The sequence below is a fragment of the Penicillium malachiteum genome, assembly GCF_028827825.1.
Source record: "Penicillium malachiteum strain IBT 17515 chromosome Unknown utg000001l:1.0-8184562.0:1.0-8186909.0, whole genome shotgun sequence".
NCBI lineage: Eukaryota > Fungi > Ascomycota > Eurotiomycetes > Eurotiales > Aspergillaceae > Penicillium > Penicillium malachiteum.
Window position 1 is genome coordinate 3,384,621 of NW_026643094.1, and position 12,612 is coordinate 3,397,232.

The window sequence follows — 12,612 nt, forward strand, 5'->3', positions numbered from 1 at the left end:
CCATCTCATCACACCAAAAGGAGTTTTCTAGTGGCGGTGTGCTTCTCTTTTCCTCTCTTCGGTCTGCGTTTATCTTTGCGCGTTTTATCCCGTTGGCATTCGTATGAACTTTCAGGCGTTTGGTTTTCATTTACTATGCTGAGCATACTTTCATCTTTGTGCCTGGGTGTGCCATTTGCTTTTGTCTCTTATGCTCAATACCATGGTCCCGGTGCATCTTACTCGGGGTCTTATTTTGTTAACGTTAGCCTTTAGGCTCAGAATTGAATGACATGGCATTAAGCCGAAACACTACAATAAACCAGCTTTGTCTAGATTCTGCTAGCGCTCTGTTGTAGAGAGATGATTCGAGATTATCAGATGATGTATGCATTCAAGTTTAATTAAGATTAGAGGTCTATCGTAATTCGTAGACACGATCAGTGTGTCTATGCTAATCATTCAAGTGAGTCATGCCATGCTGAAGCTCTGTCCTTTTCCCCATCACAGATCCAACTGGAATCGTGGATGAGTACGAATCCTGGCACCATACCGGCTCAGGAAAACTGGGAATGCACAAAACGCAAGCGCAATAAATGCAAGCAAGGAATTCCCCCAACCAAGTCCTAGGGTATCATACATCGAGGGTCCAGCAAGAGGAAGAAAGCAACCAACAAGAGACCGCGTCACAGCATTAGCAGCTGTAACCGAGGCAGCGAATTGGATATAAGAGTCAACCAAGTAGGTATTAATGCACAACTAAAAAGTAGGTTAGCAAAAACGAAAGCTACAAGACAAGATTCATCCAAATCATCAAGAGAAAACTCACAAAGACACACATCAACCCACACCCAAAGATACCAGTGCCAACAATAGGCATAACCCACTGCACATGAGCCTCAGCAGACCATCCATACCAGAAAAGTCCAATAGGCAAAAACCAACACCCAACAAGCATAGGACCAAGTCTAGACTCAGGCGTAAAGCGACCCTGGGCTGAATGCTTCGCGGCAATCCGATTCGCAACTCGACCAGTAACAGAGAGACCGAGCATACACCCAACTCCAAAACCCAGGTATGCAAGACCGGTCATTTCACTAGGCCAGCCATATACATCTTCGAAGATAGAAGAGATGGTAGTGAACATAAGATAGAGGTAACCGTATGAGACGGCACCGAACATGGTCATGCAGAGGACTATGGGAGAGCGGAAGAGAAGTTTCAAGGGACGAACGCCGGCCATGTAGAAGAGTTGTTTACGGGTGAGACCGCGGTCGAATTTTGAGCGGTATTGATTGTTTCCTGTTTCTTTGCGAAAGGCTGCGGCTTTACGTTCTAGAAGGACGGGGGCGTATGTTTCGCGGTAACAGAATATTGTGGCGATTAGCATGACACCTCCCTAGAAGAAATCAGTATGAGATGAGATAATTTGAATAGGAAGGACTCACGGCAATAGCAAGAATCCAGAAGACCCAACGCCATCCTATATTAGCACAGACAAATGAACCCGCGACGGGACCGATGACTGGTCCCAGAATTGGTCCCATAGCCCATAGAGCCATCACTCCAGCACGCTTCTCTTTCGTGATTAGATCCGCAGCGGTTCCAGAGCCAAGAGTCATTGGACAGCTGCCGGCTACACCAGCCAAGAAGCGGAAGACGAATAGTTGAGGGAGAGATTGAGAAACGGCGCATGCAATTGTGAAGATCACGAACATGGTGTTGCAAACATGATATAATGGCAGACGTCCGTATATCTCGGATACTGGAGCAATCAGGATAGGTCCCACGGTGTATCCGAGTAGGAAGATAGTAACAACGAATGATCCTAGCATTTTGTTTGTTGAATTGAATTCTGCTAGGACATCTGCTTCGCCTGGTGCGAACATGGATGATGATAAGGGTCTATTGAGTTGAGTTAGTATACATGAATCATCAATACTCGAAATTGATCATTCAAATGGTGTTGCAACAGTCCAGATATGCCAGGGCTTATTGATACTTAGAAAGCACTTACGTGAGAAAACTATTGAAACCCATGCCCGCAAGTTGTCGAACTTTCTTCATGGTAGGCCATGTCATTGGAGAGTTCGGATCATTAGGTCCATCCCAATCGACCACAAATGGATCCTTAACTTCTTCTTTTGAAGCTGGAGGGTTACCGGCCGATGCTTCTACATCCTTCAAGTCCTCTTCAGATCTACTCTCCATATCGAGTTGCTGTGCCTCTGAGTCCACAATATTCAGCTGCGGCTCTTTCTCACCACTCACCGCAGAAGACCCACTCGGAGAACCAAATGATTCGCAACTCCCTGTCATTAAGTGTTGATGCAGAACCTTGGAAAATAGCAGACTTGCGTGGAACCGTTAACTAACCTCAGATGGGATTCTCTTCCGGGGGTTCAAGGTTCAAGTATTCTTTTATCTTGGGGAATAGGAGATAATATCAAATTTGGAAATATGCCGAGGTATAATTCAAGTGGACTTCGAGACTTCAAGTTGAAACCTGGAAGTGAGTAGAGTAGCAAAGTGCGCAATTCAAGATGAATTATCTAGTTCCGCGCCTCGTCTAGATATGTACTGTCTTGAACTGGTAGTAGTAGAAGGGTATATGTAGGATTTATAAAAAGAAACTAGGCTTCTAGAAAAGCTTTTCTTATTTATCAACATTTGAACGCGTTTACAACGTACATAAGTAGTCTCGGCTACGTGTAGCTCCGGATTCAAGCTTTTCAAATGTTATATTAAGAAAAATATGACGGTCGTAAGCCTCTATTCGGACGGAGTTCCGTGCACAAATTGATGCATCGGATCTAGTGTGGAGCCCTCGGCATGTCGGTGCCGGTGATAGCCAATCGATATAATTGAGAAACGAATGCGAGACCAGCCTAGAATTATGATAGGTTCATCGTTCTGTAGCCTGTATGTACTGTAGATGCCAGGGAGAATTTCCAAAGTTAGATAGATTCAAAATGTTTGATCTCGTATTCGTATTCGTAACCTCGGAAGGACAACATTTGAAAAAATACATAGTACAGCCCCGGAGCCCGGAGTACTTACACGTTTCATCTCATCCCAAATGGCAAAAATCGTTCGAACACCTCGGCTTCAACTTCTCCCTTAGAAGAAAACAACCCCAGGTCATCTTCTTCCTCCAGAATATTTTCCATTGCTTGCTTAGCTGCCGCAAGTTTAACCTTGCTTAAACGTTGGTTCCCCTGAAGACCATATATGAGAGATTGTCGATGCAGGGCACGAGCATATTGAACCTGTCCGTCCTTTGAGTCTCGCATTTCGAAGTGAGAAATTGTCTCATTAAGAGTTTTACTAGGTAATCAGCAGTCAGTTAAGAGTATAGATAATTGAAGTGTTCAAAATTGACACTGACTTGGCATCTTTGAATTGACCTTCCTTGGCGTATAAATTGGCCATCTTTAGTAGAGTGAGGGCTATTATGTCGGCCTGCTCGATTGTCTGAAGCTCTGGATCAATTTTGTCATGACCCAGTACCGTCAGTGCGATGGTATAAGAAAGTTTTGCATCGTGGTAATTCGACATGGCAAACTGCGCGTCCCCCAAGACCAAATGAAGTCTACCAATGCTAGATATCAACCGCATTAATTGGCTTTCTCTGGCTGTTGTCAAGTATGTGACTCACCTGCAACAATCGATGTCGTGCTCTGGTCTGAACTCACTGCCGTGGATTTTCTTCGAGTCGGAAAGAAGATTTATAGCCCCTTGAGCGCATCCTTGTTCAATGAATATAAGGGCAAGGTAGGCGGTGAACACAGTGTAACTGGTCATGGCCTTCGTTGATCTTTCACGAAAAGCACTGATGCGATCTCGTGCGCGAACGATTTCTGCGATAGCATCGAGTGATTTCCCTTGTTCATAAACTTGGATTCCGTCCCGAACTCTTCTATTTTCTGTTGCAATGACTTCATCGAGGGAAGTATCAGTCACTGACATGCGATGGTCTGCGGCTGGTGCATCAGGATTATCGGGCCCACTCTTCAGCTTGACAGGCCCTGTTTTAAACGCTCTCTCGCCATGACAAACTGTCGACCCCTCCGATTCGGAGGCCTTCGTTTCCAAATCCTCATCAAGCAAAGAATCCTCTTTCGCGACTTCTTTGGCTCCATGCAGAGCAGTGTCTGTCGACCCTGGACCGCCAGAGTCTGATAAACTTGAAACCTGCGTGATTCCTAGCTCCTCGTCATGCTCTCCTGTGTTTTCACTCGGCTGTTGATCTTTACTCATTGCAACTGCTAGTGAGATTATTTCAAAATTAAATGATTTGGATCCAAATCCCGGTCCTAGAAGCCCCGAGTTATGATCTTTCAGGAAGTCTGGTACTGTTTTAGCTAGCACGGCGAGACGCGGAGATGTCGCTTCCGTGCGAACCGAAGCACATTGATGGCACAAGACTGAGTAAGGCTCGAATACTATCTTACACTGTGAAGTAAACCGAGATTTTATCGACATTGCCGGAACGTGTTGTCGAGTGATTGTCGCAGACGCATTGAGGTAGATTTCTGCGATCTTCGAGAGTTCCGCTTCACGATCCGCGGGGTCGTCTTGAATGACACAGAGCCTATCAATCCAGAGGTACCGGATCCCAAGAGTATTGGCAATGCGGCACGCATCACGGTAGAGAAGAGGCATATCATCCACACGTCCCCAATCACCACGTAGGCCAAGAGTGGACTTGGTGAGTTTCGTCTGGATGGATTGATCGTTCTGGTCGGCCCGGTCGGCCCAGCTGTAACACAGGGCGATATAGTCCGCAGGTTTTCCCTCGGTATCGATGACCCTCCATCCGGATGTCTGCTTGTTGATGTGGACGAGACGTTGAGGAGTATTAGGATGCCACTGATCGTTCGATGCGGGCAGCCCTTTTCCCTTACGCGAAATAGCTAGTAACTCATGAGCCATCTCGAGTAGCTCTACATCCTCTTCCGGATTATTGAGGACTTGCGAGTTATACCTGAATAATGGAGAATGAGTATTTGGTACAGCATGGTTTATTTGATAACCTACCAGGCACATTGGAGGATGAGTTTGATGAAGGGAGCATAATGCTCAGGTGTCATTAGGGTTGATGCGGCGACTTCCGACAGACGGTAGCATTGAGTGTGAATGCGAGAGAATTCTGGCCAGTAGCCAAACACAACATTCTTGAACTTTCTCTGAGAAGGCCACTGTGCAAGAAGCAACTGTACTGCTGTGGTAAATGCATTTTCCTGTTGCTGGGCATTGATCAAATACTCCCGCACAGCGGACTGAATCACTCGATGCATTCGTAGGGAAGTACGGGAGCTGTCAGCATCGCAGACTCTGTTTCTCACGCACTCAAATTTGGCTTTTTCAAAGCTTTCATCTGTAATCGGAAATGCTCGGATCTTAGGACGGAGTCGTTGCGCTTGGAGTAGTGTTGATTCCGGGGTGTCATAGGGATCGAGATAGGACATCACACTGCAAAAGCTTCTAGCTTCGGGTGGAAGCTGTTCCATTTGCCAACAAGAAAGCAGCAGTTCATTCATCAAAGGAGGAACATCACGCCGTTTCAGCCGAGAGATTATACCAGTGACATCATTCAGGAGGCTCTTTATAAAGCCATCACGAAGATCATTTTGTCTGTTGCGAAGTTGTGACCCTGTCTGTATTGCTCCGGCAATCATGGTCAATGAAAGTGGATTACCCCCAAATAGGTGAACTAAACCGAGATCTTTGATTTCCTCTTGAGGGAGACCAGTGATCGCATGCACCAATTCACCCTCTTCCTCCTCGCTGAAGGGCGTCACTTGAAACTCAGTTAAAGGGTTGCCCGGGAGAAGACTAGTATCCGCTGACCGACTAGTGATGAGAACGTTGCCATGGGCACAGCGCGGGAAATAAGTTATTACAGCATCAATCTCATCGGCATCATCAAAGATCAACAGCCAGTTGGACTCGGTTTCCGTCAGCCATGTTGTAAGTCTGGCGCGACTCTGCGCATGGCTGTGTTCCTTGCGACCTTCAATCAAATGGAGAGCAAAAGCAATCTCGTGGAAAGACTGGGCGATACTCTGTCGATGGCTAGCCTGTACCCACATCACAGAGCTAAACTGCAGCCCGTGTCGGTGGACGTACTCGCGGGCGACCGCTGTCTTACCAATCCCTGCCGTGCCTGTCAGAATGGCGGCTTTTTGTTCACGAAGTTTCGTGACCTCTTGTCCCGTTTCCTCCTCATGACTGAAGTATGATCGTAGGGATTCCAAAATTCCGTCCCGTCCGCAAAAATTAGGCAACGAATCTGGCAATCTAATCTGAAGGGGAAGAGACCGCCCTGATGCTGTTCGCAACGTATCTTCTACAATTCCATCATCTTTGTCATCTGTGTCATGATTTGGTCCATTAGAGGCCTCAAATCCAGCTGTCCGTGGGTCTGTAATGCTGCGGAAAATTTCGTCTGGCATCTTGTCTTTGTTCGGACTGCTGCACCTTGCATTTTCGCCATTGATCTCCTCGCTTGATCCGACTGAAATGTCGACCTCAGTGATGCTGTCCTCCGAGTCGTTATATATTATACCGTTCGACTCGTGGTCTACTGCCAGTGGAAGAGGTGAACCGAAGTTCAATTTGTCGTCCGACAATGGAAATGCTGCACTTGGAATTACTTCAAGTTTTGATTCACTGAGAGAATGGTGATCCTCCAGACTCTTAAATGGCTGAGTACCAGTGTCCGTGATTTTCGGCCGAGGCTCCCATTGATTCGCAGCAATCATGTCAAACTTGCGACGATACTTACTCTGAGAGTGGAAGACACATTGCTTCTGCTCACCCTCATCTTCAGACAGGTCCTCGTCCAAATCCGCAGTCGTCCACTTCCGAACCGTAACACTGCCATCACACACGCAGCCCTCGTATTTCGTTTCACTGCGACGGAAGAATGGTTTTGACTTGACAGATGAGGACGAGATGTGAAATAGTCGGGAATAAAGTGTTATCTCCTCGAAGCGATCGGAAATAGCTTTCAGACAGCAGAGCGCTTGTTGACTACATATATCTTGAGGAAGTTGATTCGAGGACAGCAGAAGGAACTTTCGCACGAGACTCGACCATTCTTCGCGGTTAGCATCTTTCAGCTTTGGGTCACCGACCATGACCATGGTGTCGAGGCACTCAAATAGAGCTGATTCACCATCATGATGTTGTTTGGGATGAGCTTCTATGATAGCCTGTAATGATAGTGTGTAAGTCTCACAGATACCTGGTCATCATTGCTTAATGTATAAAGCAATCTAAAGTATTGCAAGGCAAAAAGGGAGATAGGGGCTTATGGACACACTCACCTTCTTCAGAATGAACGCACCGAGCCGATACCCTATGGTAATGACGTTGCAGTCGGGGTCCTTGGATCAAGCAGTGTATTGAGCATCTATGTTGGATAAAAGAGATATGCAGACCGTGACATACCTTGGCTCGATCCGTGCAGAGCGTTATGAGCTTATGGTATAGCTCTTTCCCCGCCTCGCAGACCAGTTCCCAGGACTGAATAGATTTTACCTTAATACCGTGCCAGTAGACCCATACTTCGAGTGAAGGTTTGAGCTTCGCGCAACAATTCCGAATCCATTCCATAAAATGCGGGCATGTTTGCTCGGCAAGGGAGTTTGCAAAGAGACCTGGGACAACGACGACTCTTTCGAGGACGATCTGATCAGCAGAAGGTTTCAACCTTGGAAGGTGTGCAGAAGCAAGTAATCACCATCTCCCCTGGTCAGAGCCTGTTATTATCTTAACTTACAGTGTCTTTGGATAATCATCACCCTCCACAGCGTGGAGCCTTGTAAAGTGTCCCATCTTGACGAGAAAGACTTCTAGAGAAAGAGCGTCCTCTTCATACTCAAAGGGGCAAGAATTATAAGATGAGATACCTCACGATCTCACATTGAAGGCTGAGGCCGTGCCTCTTCAGTAGGGTGGAATGACAACGAACCCCACATAAGATCAAACACACTTTCATGCAGCCCCGTCTGCAGTAGAGTGGGTGAGTTCGCACGTCCTGTTGGTCAATGTATCTAAGCGCCCGCATGGTTGTCCGCAGGATTTGAGGAGGCGCAGCTGACACGACACGATCTGAGCCACGCTCGTATAATCCAGAGCAAATGGCAATGAATTGACCTTGTACATAATACGCCAGCATTCAACCAGGGTTTTTTTCGGTCGGACACGAGATAAACAATATGCCAGACTTCGAACATGAACATGAAGAAATGTCAGATGGAGTTCGATTTCTATGCTCACGAGTTCAGTCTTTGAATAACGACCCATTACATTCCGTTGCTTATTTGAATAATCTTGCATCGTATCTTGACGGGCCTTATCAAAAGTCATCACGAAAATATCCCTCAACTCGAGTTGTTAATTTGCCTGCGAATAGCAATGTTTTTCTCAACTCATATTCTCTTAATGGTGCTCAGAGGCCACGGGCCAGGCAATATAGCGATGTTTCTGCATTCCAGTCTACAAAGGAAGATTCGGGGACTGAGATGGTCTTTTTAACCGGCTATCCATCCCCACAGTGGCTGAATACTGTGGTTGCGCGATATGGGATTGATCATCGATTTCTCCATCGCCATTTGGAATTTTTACCGACCGGTCAAAGAGACTGGTTCACTACACCCAGTGTACCGTCACGATCGCAGCAGTTCATTCGCCTAGTGGTGCCATGCATCGTGTTCACTGGGAATGAGGGTCGGTTTGTCCCCGCGAATGATCTCCAACAGGCTCGGTTTGCATGTGCGGAGCTCCTGCGACAGAAATCAAAGAGCTTTTTTGGTGGAGCAGGGGCATCAACAGGGCAGACTATTGTACGACAAGTCAACATTCATAGTGGTGAGGCGATGGTGCTGGAGCATGCGATTACCATCAGCGTACACAAGAAAGGCCAAGCAGCCAAGAGTAAGAAAATGACTTCCCAGCATGAAAATTAAAATTGATACTTACAAGTTGATTACAGTCGTCGTCTGGAGCGATGCAGGAAACGATTATGTTCCCGACTACTTGCCGATTCCCGCCACCGATGCTTTCAAAAATCTCGGAAGTGCCTTAGAATGCTGTCCGGTGTTCTTTGAGAAGCATATTCCCATACCAGTGGAATCCAGAAATCAGACATGCTGCTGTCGGGGCAATGCACAAGCCTTATCGGTTTTGTCCAGTAACTATGGACATACTCTAAGCTGGAGTGCACTACAGGATGACCCAGTTCTCGTTCTCGAGGAGTTATTCGCCTTCCAGTCAGCCGCCGCGATGCAATACCTGAACATGCTGCGAAATGACATAACACAAGCCATGTATCGAACTCAAAAGATGAATGTTGAATCGTTAAATATAGACGATATTGCGAACTTCGAATACACAAAAGCAGTCCTGGTCCGATGGGCCTCGCACTTCCGGGGACTGAGCCAGGCCCTAGATCCCGACTCTCCTGGGAATCCCATCGCCCCATTAACTCATCAGACCAAGCGGCGAGATCTACTGACCCTAGCCAGGGGAGATCTTGCCTGTCTTTCTGCTGAAGCTCAGGTTCTAATAGAATTATGCGATAGTGGGAAGAGTACTATAATGACCAATTTCTCTATTGCGGAGTCAAAACGCACGGCTGAGGAATCGCGGCTAGTGGGAGAGCTTACCAAACTGACCAACAGATTGACTTTCATATTCCTGCCAATCTCGTTTGTGACCTCAGTATTTGGGATGAACTTCAAGCAGTTCGGACAAGGGTCTCTGGATATCTGGATTTGGGTGGCCGTTTCAGTCCCCTTGCTTATGGTCTGTGTGATTCTTGTGGAGTGGAGGATTTCAGTTCGAGCACTTGTCGAAAAGCTTCTGGCAAAGGTACGACAGGCTCATACATGATATCCTAAATGGGGCTTTTAAACCTACATAAAATGATAACTACCTGGTATATGCCTGGAATATGAGGCAGCAAGTCATGGGTTGGATCAAATATCAGAAAATTATGATCGATACCGAGGTACCTATGCTTGCTTCAAATTATTTTAAAAAATCCAAGTTAGGCTTATATATTCACTAGACACCCTAGCCTTATCACTGGACTATCGAGGTACCTCTAGCAGCACTTGAGTGCGACCAATCGTTCAAGTCACCTTCGTTCCGCCACTATGCACACTGATATGTATACTTTGTGCCAAATTAAAATTGAACAAGGAATCTAAATTGATCCACACCTTCCCAACTACCTCGGCAGGACCTACCGTTTTGGATTATTAACCACCAAAAACGCTCCGAGGTCAGATCCCTTAACATTCAACGGTAGCCAATCATTTGCGGACTCTGGTCTCCGCTTCCTATCAGCAATATCAGTCAAAACTTTGCCACGACTTCAAATAGTTGGCTTTTCATGTACAGATCAGCTATTCAGTGCACGTCTCGACTATCCTCCTCCTCCTTCAATCGGGTATCCTATCTCCAATCGCGTGTCATGAGTTCAAGGCCACACGTTGGTATCATCGGTGCGGGCCTTGCGGGTCTCCGCTGTGCCGATATTCTGATCCAGAATGGAGCCAAGGTCACTATCTTAGAGGCTAGGAATCGCATTGGTGGAAGAGTAAGTAAATTCCCTTTGTCTATTCGTGATTTGCAAGCTTCCCCAGGTGATCTTCTTTCATTGGAAACCCCGAGCTAAGCAGTTCAATTTCAATAGATTTATCAGGATGACCTGGAGGGCCATGAAGTGGATCTGTAAGTAACTAGCTGACATTGAAAATGCCAATTAAGAATGACAATGAACCATGAGCTAATATCTCGCAGTGGCCCGAACTGGATCCATGGACAGGGCGAAAATCCCATCATGTCGCTTGCCCAGGCAACGCAAACTGTCACCTATGATCCTGCAGGCGGCAATTTCATGGTCTCGCGCGATGGAAACTTCATCGGTGAAGATCTTGGCACCAAGGTCTCGGAGTTTGTATGGGAAACCATTGCGGAGGCTTTCAAGTACAGCAACGAGCACCGCGACAGCATCCGTCCTGAGGAAAGTCTCTATGATTTCTTCCAAGAGAAAGTCCAGCAGTCAAGTTTCTCCAAGGAGGAGCAACAGCTCTGTCTAGATGCGTGCAAGCTTTGGGGAGCCTATGTGGGGGAGCCTACGGAGAGACAAAGTCTAAGATTCTTTCGATTGGAAGAATGTATTGACGGATGTAAGTCTTTGGTCCCTTTTCATGATACTCAAATCGGATGATTAACATTCTGGGACTAGACAATTACTTTGTTGCGGGAACCTATAAACGGATCCTTGAACAAGTTGCCAAAACAGCTCAATCCCACGCTGACATCAAACTAAACCACCCAGTTGTGAACATCGACACCCCTACCAGAAAGACTGACACAGCTATCAATGAAAACCAGGTAACTGTAACCACAGTCTCTGGAGATCAGTTCAAATTTGATGATGTGGTGGTAACCTGCCCACTTGGCTGGCTCAAAAATAACACCAGCGCATTCACCCCCGAACTCCCACGCCGACTCCTCCAAGCAATTGACAATATCTCCTATGGACGCCTCGAAAAAGTCTTCGTCAAATTCCCTCGCCCATTCTGGAAAGTCGAATCTGAAAACTTCAATTCAAATCTACCCACAACCCCAATCTTCACCCAATTCCTTGAGCCAAATTACGCAAATGAGCACCCATCACACTTAGAATGGAATCAAGAATGTCTCTCCATCGCCTCTCTCCCAGAACCATGCGCTCATCCAACCCTCCTATTCTACACCTACGGTCCAGGTGGTGCACATATTGTTCAGAGCATCGCATCTCTTGATCCCTCTTCAAAGGAATACAAAGATACTTTAATCGCTACGCTCCAACCCTTTTACTCCAAGTTACCCGGTTACGATCCCTCCTCGACAGACTGCATCCCCACTACTGTCCTTGCTACTCGCTGGCAAACAGATGAATATGCGGGATACGGATCTTACTGCAATTTCCAGGTTGGGTTGGAGCATGGTGATGTGGACATCGAGGTTATGCGCTCGGGTGATGGGACTGGTGCGGAGCGTGGATTGTGGTTTGCTGGCGAGCATACATCGCCGTTCGTAGCTCTGGGTACTACGACGGGTGCTTATTGGAGTGGAGAACGAGTTGCTGGACAGGTCTGTGAACGGAGGAGATTGGCGCGTGCTGGTGTGTCTCATGGGAGAGATGATTCTCTGCCTTCTGCTAAAACGAAGCTGTAGGTTCAAGTCTAGACTTGAGGCCTTGGTGACTGAGCTTAGATTTCTGATTGTCGATCAGCGTCGGAGATAGACTTGTACATAAAAATACTAGATGGCTGCTAGACATATGGAGTCGGTAGGTATTGAAATTAACCAGTTACTACATAATCACCTGCCAGTGGGCAATATGACGAGTCTAGTTATTCGGCGATTTCATTTTGTGCCACTGGTACTAGTAATTCATCAAATGTATAGTATTTTCAACGGTCAATATCATTGTTCGTTACTGGGGTCATCCCAGAATTAGTTGATCTATACCGGGAGCTATCTCCCGCAGCCTGGTCCTGCTAACAACAGCGACCAGCGACAAAGACAGGGCCATAAGGGCTAAATATCCAATTCCCGCACAGC

At 46.7% G+C, this 12,612-nt stretch overlaps 5 protein-coding genes across 5 annotated transcripts; 2 read left to right on the forward strand and 3 right to left on the reverse strand.

Annotated features, from left to right (window-relative positions):
* Nucleotides 1–483: 483 nt before the first annotated feature.
* On the reverse strand, nucleotides 484–2,298 carry N7483_001274 (MFS transporter; the record flags this gene model as incomplete). The annotated part of the gene is made up of 4 exons (XM_057084711.1): nucleotides 484–738; nucleotides 809–1,378; nucleotides 1,428–1,884; nucleotides 1,997–2,298. 4 exons carry the CDS (start codon nucleotides 2,296–2,298, stop codon nucleotides 484–486), a joined length of 1,584 nt encoding a protein of 527 aa, XP_056950860.1.
* A 1,335-nt stretch (nucleotides 2,299–3,633) lies between these two features.
* On the reverse strand, nucleotides 3,634–4,914 carry N7483_001275 (uncharacterized protein; the record flags this gene model as incomplete). Its single annotated transcript, XM_057084712.1, has 1 exon — nucleotides 3,634–4,914. One exon carries the CDS (start codon nucleotides 4,912–4,914, stop codon nucleotides 3,634–3,636), a length of 1,281 nt encoding a protein of 426 aa, XP_056950861.1.
* A 101-nt stretch (nucleotides 4,915–5,015) lies between these two features.
* N7483_001276 (uncharacterized protein) lies at nucleotides 5,016–7,130 on the reverse strand (the record flags this gene model as incomplete). The annotated part of the gene is made up of 1 exon (XM_057084713.1): nucleotides 5,016–7,130. The coding sequence occupies one exon, from the start codon at nucleotides 7,128–7,130 to the stop codon at nucleotides 5,016–5,018; it is 2,115 nt and encodes a 704-aa protein (XP_056950862.1).
* A 1,077-nt stretch (nucleotides 7,131–8,207) lies between these two features.
* N7483_001277 (uncharacterized protein) lies at nucleotides 8,208–9,882 on the forward strand (the record flags this gene model as incomplete). Its single annotated transcript, XM_057084714.1, has 2 exons — nucleotides 8,208–8,925; nucleotides 8,984–9,882. The coding sequence occupies 2 exons, from the start codon at nucleotides 8,208–8,210 to the stop codon at nucleotides 9,880–9,882; spliced, it is 1,617 nt and encodes a 538-aa protein (XP_056950863.1).
* Nucleotides 9,883–10,468: 586 nt separating this feature from the next.
* N7483_001278 (flavin monoamine oxidase family protein) lies at nucleotides 10,469–12,222 on the forward strand (the record flags this gene model as incomplete). The annotated part of the gene is made up of 4 exons (XM_057084715.1): nucleotides 10,469–10,594; nucleotides 10,691–10,728; nucleotides 10,798–11,186; nucleotides 11,246–12,222. The coding sequence occupies 4 exons, from the start codon at nucleotides 10,469–10,471 to the stop codon at nucleotides 12,220–12,222; spliced, it is 1,530 nt and encodes a 509-aa protein (XP_056950864.1).
* Between the last annotated feature and the right edge of the window lie 390 nt (nucleotides 12,223–12,612).